This window comes from Kryptolebias marmoratus, linkage group LG20 (genome assembly GCF_001649575.2).
Source record: "Kryptolebias marmoratus isolate JLee-2015 linkage group LG20, ASM164957v2, whole genome shotgun sequence".
In the NCBI taxonomy this organism is placed as follows: Eukaryota; Metazoa; Chordata; class Actinopteri; order Cyprinodontiformes; family Rivulidae; genus Kryptolebias; species Kryptolebias marmoratus.
This window is the reverse complement of record NC_051449.1, coordinates 3,775,809-3,785,969: the sequence shown is the minus strand read 5'-3', so window position 1 is coordinate 3,785,969 and position 10,161 is coordinate 3,775,809. Positions and strand designations below refer to the sequence as shown.

The following is a 10,161-nucleotide window of genomic DNA, read 5'->3' as shown; positions in this document are numbered from 1 at the left end:
AATCATCAAAATTAAACGAAATAAACATTTGAAATATATGAGTTTGTATGTAATGTATGAATATAATATACAAGTTTCACTTTTTAAATGGAATTACTGAAATCAATCTACTTTTTCATGATATTCTAATTTTATGACCAGCACCTGTAAATCTCGGTGAGCCTCAGATCTGAGGCTGTTAATAGAGGGTTAATTTCTTGTTGTGTGGAAAACATGGACTTTTGTCACTTCTCATTAACTGTTACTTGTTATGTCAGCATCTTCGCCTCCCTCTGTCCTCCTCCTCCTCTCTGATCAGCGTTTCCTGAGGCCATGATCACTCAAAAGAAATACCTAGATTTCATAACAAAAACTTATTTTTTTATCTTTATAAAAAAACAAAAGACTTATTGACTCAGATGAACAATAAAGCATTCAGCTTGTTTGTTTAGATAATCTTTTGATGTTTTAAATGACAGATTTCCTTTTAATGCTTAGTTTTAATATATAAAATTCTGAATTTTCTTAAAAGTCATTGGAAAGACTTTCTGTCTGTCTTTATGTCTTATAAAACCTGTCAAAGTGTCCAATTTTAATGCAACTTCTTAGAAAACCTTTTTCAAAGGAAGAAATGACAGAAAATAGCCTGTGCTGCCACCTAGTGGTCATATGAGAATAGAATGAAATATTAATAGAATAAAATGTCTTGATATAAATGTTTGATTCTTACAAATTGTATTTGTGTTTGTTAATGTAATATAAATGTGAAGTTGTCACAAAAATTGTTATGTTTTTTTAATTTAAGGTGAGAAGATCCAGGGCTTCAAACGACTGAACCCTCTGGGCTGCCAGAACGATAAAATCCCTCCCAAATCCCCTCGCCCCAGACGAAACATCTGGCTCAGCCGCAGCCAATCGGACATCTTCACCTGCAAGACAGGAAGGAAAATCAACGTTCAGGACCCTTACTACAACCCCCCAACCTCTCAGAGGACCATCAAAACTCGTAAAATCAACCCTTTCACTGCTCGGGAGGACCTTTGTGGGGGGAAGATCAAGTTTTACGACGTTCCCAGCAAGTCTGTGTTCTCGCTGGTGTTTGACCTGCACTCGCCTCCAGGAAGCGCGTTCAGTAACCAGGCGTCTGCGTACGGACCCGGAGGATCCCAGCAGGTGGCGTCTTTTTACTGGCAGCAGCTGCCAGGAAGACAGTGTCACTCCTTACCCGTGTCCCCCCAGCTGCCCCGCTCAGAGATGTTCAACCTCGCAGCTGCCGTTTGCTCCAATAACAACGGTTCTGTCACCTGTGCGTCCAGTCAGCTGTCCATCACTCTTCCAGGTAATCCGTTTAACATTCAGAGTTAAAGGAGGAGCTTCAGGAGTTGAATTTTATTATAAAAATAGGCGACTTCTATAGCAGTTGTTTGTTTATGCCAACCTTTCTGATCATCTAATGGCTCCTTAAGTTTACTGGAGATAATTGAACATAAATGATTACCATTTACTGACATTGTGTGGAAATTTTCAGAAGTTTAAACCTATTTTATTTTCTGTTTGGATGCAGAATATTTATATGCACACAGTATTTGCAGTTGGACCCATTTTGAGAGTTAAAGTATTAATGTTGACAGTCTCAGCTTGTTTATTTTAAATATCTGACACCAGTACGTTCAGGATTTATTCAGAGGCACACCTTGTTTTTTTCCACAAAAAACAGTTTCAGTTGTATTTGCAGACATGATGTTTACTAAAGGAGAAGTCAAGTGATCCTGAAAACACCTGAAGATTTATTTTAGTGATGCTTGTACTGATTTACCTCCACATGTTTGAGCTAAACATTGTTTGATTTATTAGAAAAGAAGAGCACCAAGAAATAATAGATGAAAAGGTTTTTGTTAAGGAAAAGTTGCATGTTGTTAAATGAAAAATATATATTGTCCAAAAATCAAATGTTGTACGTCAGCCTTGATCTCTAAAGATCAGCCACAAAAACAACCTGATATCGATCGTCCTCTTAATGTTCACTAATCTGCGAGGTGCGGCGTACAGAGAGGAGCGTTGATATCGATTTCTAATCATATTTCATCAGAACTTCAGACTTTTCCAGTCCATTAAAAGTAACAGCAAAATTTGGCTCAACGTTTCCAGTTTGGAAAACATCAACACTCCCATCTCCATTCATCTCCGAGTTCCTCTCTCTGGTTTTGTGTAAACTGTTGTCTTCCTGCAACATCTCTCAGTGATTTTGTTGAGGACACACTTCAGTGGGGACGCTGTTGGACTCTCCTGAGGACATTATGAGCCAGTTTCTCATGAAAGGACTTTTCCTTCGCTGCCAAAATATGCATCTACAGCATACAGCAGAGCGGTTTAAAACATACAAGCTTCTGTATACACCAGACTGGAGCTCCTTTAACAGTGAATATGAGATTTACTCACTTCTGTTTCTGTCTGAAATCACAGCTCTGCATTTTTATACACTCGTCCTAAAACGGCTCTAAACTGATTAACACAGAAATGTCACCTCATGCATCAAGGATGATACCTATTGATTTCAAGGTCACAGGTGACCCTTTCGCTCCAACTCTAGACACTTGTCTTCAGGATTGTTGTGTGAGAGAATTCAGGCTTTGGATTTTAACTACTTTGGTAATTTTCTGACTGTTGGCAGTCTTCTTGTTTTATTTATTTTTTCTTCTTTTCTTACCACAAATGTCCCGACTCCACACTTTCACGTGAAACTGTCGGCATGAAGCTGACTGTAAAAGGAGGGCAGCTCACACTCAGTCAGAACGATGTTTAAAACAGGGTTGTGTGCTTTTTTTGTTTTTTGTTTCTGAAAGTTGTGCTTGTTAGAATTGATTCATCTTAACCTCAAGGGTGGGTGTTCGTCTACTTAACCACAGTTCTCGAAGTGTGTCTGTGTTTAAGAGCAACTTCTGTTGGGAGAAGATGAATACGCATTTCTTTGAACGTATGAATTCAGAAAGAACAAATAATATTGAAATATTAATGATGATAAACCAACAAGTCATTTTAACAGCTCAGCTCGTCAGAATGATGAGTTGACTTCCTTTTTGCTTTCAGAGGATTAGCTTGAGGGTTCACCAGCGTTAAAACTTCTGTAAAATCAGCGTATTAGTTTGTAAACAACACTTTTCCTCTCCGTTCCTCTCAGCCACAAACTCCAAGTGCGACGCAGCCCCGGTGTTAAATGACGCCCGACAGAAGGCGGCGCTGGGCGGCTGGGCCAAGAAGTACGTCGTGGTTGAGATCCCACCTTTCTGCAGGCGGACAGGAGGGGACGAAGGCGGAGACGTGGAGGACAGCTGGTCTCCGATGCTCACCAGCAGCGAGACGGACAGCGGCGAGGCGATGGACTGCTCCAGCAGCCGGGAGGAGGAGGAGAAACGGGAGAGGGGCACGGATACCTGCCCGGTGTAAAAAAAATCAAAATAAAAACACACAAATGGATGTTTTCAGCACAAAAACAAGACTCTGATTCCTGGTTGTGGAAATAAAGAGACAGTTAGTTTGGAAGAACACGCAAAGATGGCACTTGTTTTTTTTTATCTTTCAACTGAATGTATTTACATTTTGGATAAATATTTGATTTAGATAAATAACTATTTTTCAAAGCTATCACCCAGGTATGACCCTCTCCGGTTGGCACAAAAAGCTTTTCCTCTCACATTCTGCTTAAAAACTTATTTTCTGAGAAGTTGTTTATATTTAATATTGTGAGATGTAGATTTTGTTTTTTCTTTAAAGTTGTGTATTTGTCTCGTCGTTGATGTGGGACATTGAAAGTCCCTTGTTTTTGTGTGTGAATTTAAAAATCAGAAGTGTGTTACGATATTTTCGTTGTTCAATGTCAGACAAAAGAAGTCCCATTTTTTTCTGATTTACCAGATCTTGCACTGATATTCACATTTAATTTAATTTAAAGTAACTGTGTGTGGAAAAACACTTGTGAGACAAATAAATCCTTGTGTTTCCTAAAACCTGAAATGAAAAAAGGCAGCGGTGGAACATTTTACACTGAAATTTTCCGCTAAAATTTGCCTTTTAATGGCAGCAGGGAATTTAAGGAGGAGATGATTTAAAGATTTTTGTTTTGTTTTTGACTTTTTTTTTTGGTCAGGACATCATTTACATTGTTTTCATGGACTGTAAGGTCTTTTGCAGTGTTTTTAAATTCTATTTCTCTCAGTTATTTAAAGCAACAGCCTCTTAAAGGCAAAGAGTTTGTTTCGTTTGATCTGTTGGCTCCTAAATTTCATGTCAGGATTTTTAAAAAAAATAGAAAATAGCCTCAATGTGGTGAGAAATAGAGCTAAAGCACAATTTATTATACAACCCCAATTCCAAAATAGTTGGGATGATGTGAAAAATGTAAATAAAAACAAAATGCAGTGATTTGCAAATCTCCTAAACTCATATTTTATTCCTAATGGATCAAAGTAAATATATAAGATATTTAAACTTAGACATTGTATCATTGTTTTTGGGAAGTAAGTGAAGTAATTTTGAATTTTGTGGCAGCAACAACAGTCTGTAAACATTATAGGTCCCATCCTCTGACTGACCTGCTGCTAATTCAGCTGTTTCTTATTTGTACCGATTACTTTTAACCTTTTGTTGCTTCTGTTCCAACATTTATGAGACGCGTTGCTGCCATAAAATTCAAAATTACTTTATCCCCCCCTTCCCAAGAATGATACAATTTCCTAGTAAACATTAAAACTGTCTTCCAAGGTGAATAAAATAAGTTTATGATATTTGCAAATGATTGCATTCAGTTTTTATTCACATTTTCAGATTTGGGGTTGTAATAAAATCAACTAATGCAGTAAAACTTCTGACAGTTAACTTAATCTTGCAAATAAATATAATTTTATTTAAAAAATTTGACTTCATGGTGGCTATTGCAGCAAATGTGGGCATCTGTTAAAAGTAATGTCTTCTTAAATGAACGTTATTTTTTACATGAATTTAAAAAACGAAGAAGATGTCACCATTTTGACAGTAACTTATCTCTTGAAGCAGTGTTATAAAACAAAAAGATTTACGCTCAAACATGACAGAACTGAGTTTAAAGTGATTCATTTCCTCCTAAAATGCGTCAGAATCTTCAGAACAGGTAGCTTCTTAAATTAAAAGTAAACTCTTCTGTTAGCTGAAACTTCAAGAGAATAAGAAATATCCGTCTGAACTGAATTTATATTTAACTGAAAGCAGCAGGGTTTGGTTTGGTATCTCCTGAAATCAGAAAAATGGCACAAACCGATGGGTTTTTTCCACTCAGAGGTCCGACTGATTGGTTTTCTGCTCTGTAAGGAGAAACAAAAACGTCTGAAATGATCAGTATTTAGTCTGTCCAGTTCTATGGAGAACAATTAAAGAATAAATAGCGGTTTGTTTTCTTTACAAACGCCTCCAGATGTGGAAGATGCAAACATCTGGCTCCAATGTTTCTGTCTACACTCCACTGAAATGTCTAAAGTGCAGGTTTTTCATCTATTTAATGTCTGTTTTCATGTTTTTAAGTATTAAAAGGTTTATAAATGTTTAGCAGAACAGAACTAATTAACTTCTTGTGTTCTGTTTGCCTGCAGATCTTCCCTCACGGCTTTTTGAAACCGGAACTCAGATGACTTATTATTATAAAAGCTCCTCTCACTACTTTTCTATGCAACTTTCAGCTCCAAGTTTTACAGGATAAAGGATCTAATTTGATATTTATGGAGAAACATTTAATGTCTTACCCTTTGTACATTTGTGTAAAAAGTTTTGTGCTACTTCGCTTGTTCAATACAGATTGAATACAGTTTTCTGAGTTGCTTGTTTTTTCTTCTTCTTCTCTGTAACCAACTCCAGAGAACAAATAGCCGCAGAACGTATTCTAAAAAGTTTAATTTGTGTTCAAGTAACCAAACGTTTGCTGAGATTTTACATGTCTTGGTGATTTGTGCAAGTTAAGCTGAAAAAATCTGTACCTGGTGCTTTTAATATTGCAGTTTAAAGTTTAGTTAGAGAACAGAAGTGGCTGCAGGCTCAAAACTCATCTGTGACCATTCTGTTTTATCCATGCATGTAAGGCTTTCCTCCCACAGACCAAAAACATGCACGCAAGGTAAACTGGCAACTCTAAATTGTCCGCAGGTGTGAGTGTTTGTCTCTGTGACGAACAGGGGACCCGTCCAGGAGGAGATGAGCACCAGCTCTCTGCAAACCTGCACCGAAAAGTGAGTAAAGAAACCAGCTGGATGTATAAATAACAGAAATCTCTCAGCATTAAAGAAGTTTCTGCTTCATGCTGTGTTTCCTGAAGCAGACCGATCTATCCTGAGTCTCACCCTCGTCCTCGCCTCTTTAACCTTGATTAAAAAAGTTCACAACATGTTGGGCACTTGTTAGCTGCTCAATGAACTTAGTGCAGTTAATAAATATTGGAACAGTTTGAAAAGTGGCGCTGCTAATCAATCTTAGAAAACAAAATCAGCTACATCTCAGCCGATTTTAGCCGTACTGAGTTAGGATTTGGGTGTCATCCTCCACAAATACTCCAAGGGCTGACAGATCATGTGATATAACACAACATTTAATAGGATTGCAGTTATTTTATACAAGGTTTGACCAAAACAGCTACATTGTCTCTTTTCAACATAAGATGATCTTAGTCTAAAACTCTGACATGAAAAGGCAGCGGGTGATATGCATACCTTCAATGAATCCCAGGACTTTGTAATTATTTTCACGACAAGATTCTGTTGATTTTTGGTGCCAGTACTCCCCTGGTGTCTGACGATATTCAGTACGGATCTTTTGGCTTTTATAATTAAACTCTTTTAACAGAATTATGATAAATAAAACTCTAAACTGCACAGAGTTTCACTTTCAACATTTTAGGATAGGAGTTAGCAATAAATAAATTCCTGAATTCTGTTTTATTTGCACAACTTTTTATTGAAACTGTTAAAACTAACATTATTATTATGGCTCTTTGATGATCCCTTACTGTGGGATTACATTTCCATATTTGTTCAAATAAAACCGGATCACACTTTTATCACAGTTATACACGACTGACCGACAAACATAACAAATAAACTGAACAGTTTTACTGAAGCGTTTCAAATAAATCCGTGATCGGACGGAACACCGGAGGACGGAGGATAACGAGCTCAGTGGGCTGTTTTCTGGTGGGACTTGAGGCTGGAGCGCTGCGTGAAGCACTTCCCGCACAGCGAGCACTCGAAGGGCTTCTCCCCGCTGTGGACCACGGCGTGCCGGATGAGGTTGCACTGCTTGGTGAAGCTGCGGCCGCACTGCACGCAGCTGAACGGCTTCTCGCCCGTGTGACTCCGCAGGTGCTCCTTGAGCTGACTGAACCGCAGGAAGGTTTTGTCGCAGTACGAGCAGCTGAACCTCTTCTCGCCGAGGCCGGACCTCCAGGGCATCCTCGTCCTCCTCGCCAGGCCGAAGCTGCCGCGGCTCTGCCAGCAGAGAGAGACGGAGGGGTTGCTCGCCGCCATCGCCTCGCCCATGTGAGGTGTGGCGTCTCTGCTCTGATGCTGGGATTGCTGAGTAATCAAGTTGGAATTTATAGCATTAATCTGAGACAAAATGCTGTGTCCTTCGTCCGTTTGTGGTTTCTTACATCCAAAAGTCCTCGCTTGTCTCTTCATCTTTGCCGCGCTCAGAAGCACAGAGTGAGATTTCCCCACAGGGTGAATTTTGGGCACCATGTTGTCCAAATGCAAGCCGGTCTGAGGTGCAAACACAGACGGACTTTGCTCGGTTTGCTGCCCGGAGTAAGAGTCTCTGTAGAGACTGGCTGACCACAGCGGTGCTTCTGCTTCCTCCGTCGCGTGGACTGAACCGAGCGGCGCCGCGCTCTCAGCGGACTCTTCCTCCTTTTCGTCCTTCACAACGAGCTCTGCCTCGTGTAGCTGCTGCTCCGGGAACGCGTTGAAGCCGTCAGCTGGGGACCCCAGAGACTCTGGGTTTTCGGCTGAGCGGTAGGTTTGCAGAAAGCGCTCAGTCTGAGCGGGTCGTGTGTTACTGGAACACGGCTGCTCCTGACCTGCAGATACTAGAGACAAACAGAAGTCTTTAAGTTCTAAATTAAATAAACTTTAGTTTGACAGCTTGCAGTCTCCTTGTCTCAGTTATTAACTACAGCTCAAGGCAATATATTCATGGTAAAACACCCACCTGGTTGTCACCTCCTCTTACAGGTAACGACACCTTCAGAGTAAGAACACGACATACTGGAATGTTTAATTATTTATCTGACAAATACTAAGTTACAGCATCCAGAGTCACGTTTAGCAGCAACAACTTAACAATGCACATTTGACTCTAGGTTACTTTGGAATACAGAGGAGTTTAAATTCGACTCAATAATGACCCCAAAGTGCTCGATTTCTGATGCAGAAAACCAGCACAAACCATCAGCCACCCTCCGCCGTGCCTGCCAGTTGGTGAGAGATGTTTGTGTCGGTGTGCTGCTAACTTCTTCACTTTGTCCCATAAACAGTTTGATTGCTTACTGCCGAAATGCAAACACGGACAGTAAGCTTTTTACCTGAGTCTCTGTGTTTCTGTTAGCAAAATATCTCCTGAACCACTGGACAAGTTCTACTGAAATTTACAGGAAGTGATCATTGGATGTGCATCAGCATTCCTTCAAGAAATACGACTCCTTTAATTCCAGAAGTCTTGGAGTTTGTTTGGATGCATCTTTGCAAACTTACAGCCACCTTTTTTTATTTGTTTTTGCAGAGAGAGAAGAGACTTTCTTCTGGAAATGTTTCCAACCCATGCAGACTGGTTGCAGAGCGAAGAGCCGGTTCGTGTTTAAACACTGCAGTAAAATCCTCTTCTAGCAGGACTCGATGCATGCAGATGGTTGTATTAACGCATGTGTGTGTGTTTTCACTCACGCTGCTCGTCTCCCGGGTCGTTCCTCCACACGTCCTCTGCACACTCCTCCTTTATCTGTATGTTTGCAGGTTCATCTGCAGACTCCAGGTCTGCACACTGCAATTACAAAAAAGACTACAGTTGGTATAACAAAGAACAAACCCATTTTAAATCTAATATATTTTGACGGTAGAGTTTTCACACTCACTAATTTAGTGAAGCAAGAAGATGAAAACTAACATTTGCAAAGCTGCGCTCAGCAAAATGCATAATTTATATTTCAGCTATTGTCAGATGAACCTGGTTTTAGCTTCCAGGTTCAATTATTTGTTATTTGTTGATGCTAAACACTTATATTTATACAGACAAATTATCTACAAACTCATCTGAGTCCATGTCTGATTTCAGTCTGACTGAGCTGCATCTCTGAATGAAGACCAGAGATGTGAAGAGGTCTCACAAGAAAAATGTTAGAAAATCTGCAACATTGGGGATTGTTAAGACAAATATTAAACATTTATATATTAAAAATGATGCTTTTTACTTCACACCTGTCTGGTTACCTCTAAATTCCCAAACTTCTCAGATTCTGACCCACAAAACAACAATGACCCCAACTAGAAGTCCTTTGTTTAAACTATGAAACAAAGGAAGACATTTTTAGGTTTAATTTTAATTTTGGAAATCATTTCAAGACCCATATTGGTACGGTGGAGCAGTGGTTAGAGCTGTCCCGGCCTGGGGCCTTTCTGGGTGGAGTTTACATGTTTACATGTTCTCCCTGTGCTGATGTGGGTTTACTCCGGTTTCCACATGCATGTTAGGTTAATTGGTAACTCTAAAACTGTCCCTAGTCTCGTTTGTCTCCAGGTGATGGACTTGCGACCTGTCCAGGGTGTCCCACGCCTCTCGCACAGTGATGGCTGGAGACAGACACCAGCTCCTCGCGAACCGGAAAGGAGAAGCAGGTAAGAAAAAAAAAATGGATGGATGGATCTCAAGATCCCAAAACTGATGTTTCACAACCTATAGTGGGGTCCAGACACTGGCGGCGCCAGGGGGGCGCTAGGGGGTGCTGTAGCTCCCCCTGGAAAAGTCATAGCACCCCCGTAGCACCCCCAAGCAAAGGCATAACCGGGGTATGTGCGGGACATGTCCCCCACTTCCCTTATGTATGCCCTATATCCCCCGCACTTTTTCCAGCCGTTGCAATTGTTTAATTCGTTGTTAACATGTGGGGATGTGTTTTTC

General features: G+C 40.2%; 2 protein-coding genes across 2 annotated transcripts in view; one reads left to right on the top strand and one right to left on the bottom strand.

Moving 5' to 3' along the window:
- tesk2 (testis associated actin remodelling kinase 2) overlaps window positions 1-5,814 on the top strand; it is a 31,520-nt gene extending 25,706 nt beyond the window's left edge. The window contains exons 12-13 of the mRNA XM_017411146.3: window positions 785-1,318; window positions 3,158-5,814. Of these exons, the coding sequence (XP_017266635.1) occupies window positions 785-1,318; window positions 3,158-3,423 (800 nt within the window). The 3' untranslated portion in view covers window positions 3,424-5,814. The remainder of the gene's footprint in view (window positions 1-784; window positions 1,319-3,157) is intronic.
- Window positions 5,815-6,617: 803 nt separating this feature from the next.
- Window positions 6,618-10,161, bottom strand: part of si:ch211-155e24.3 (uncharacterized protein LOC100150696 homolog) — a 5,462-nt gene continuing 1,918 nt past the window's right edge. Inside the window, exons 3-4 of the mRNA XM_017410880.3 lie at window positions 8,931-9,027; window positions 6,618-8,077 (exon numbers count right to left, since the gene is read on the bottom strand). Coding sequence (XP_017266369.1) covers window positions 7,167-8,077; window positions 8,931-9,027 — 1,008 coding nt within the window. The 3' untranslated portion in view covers window positions 6,618-7,166. The remainder of the gene's footprint in view (window positions 8,078-8,930; window positions 9,028-10,161) is intronic.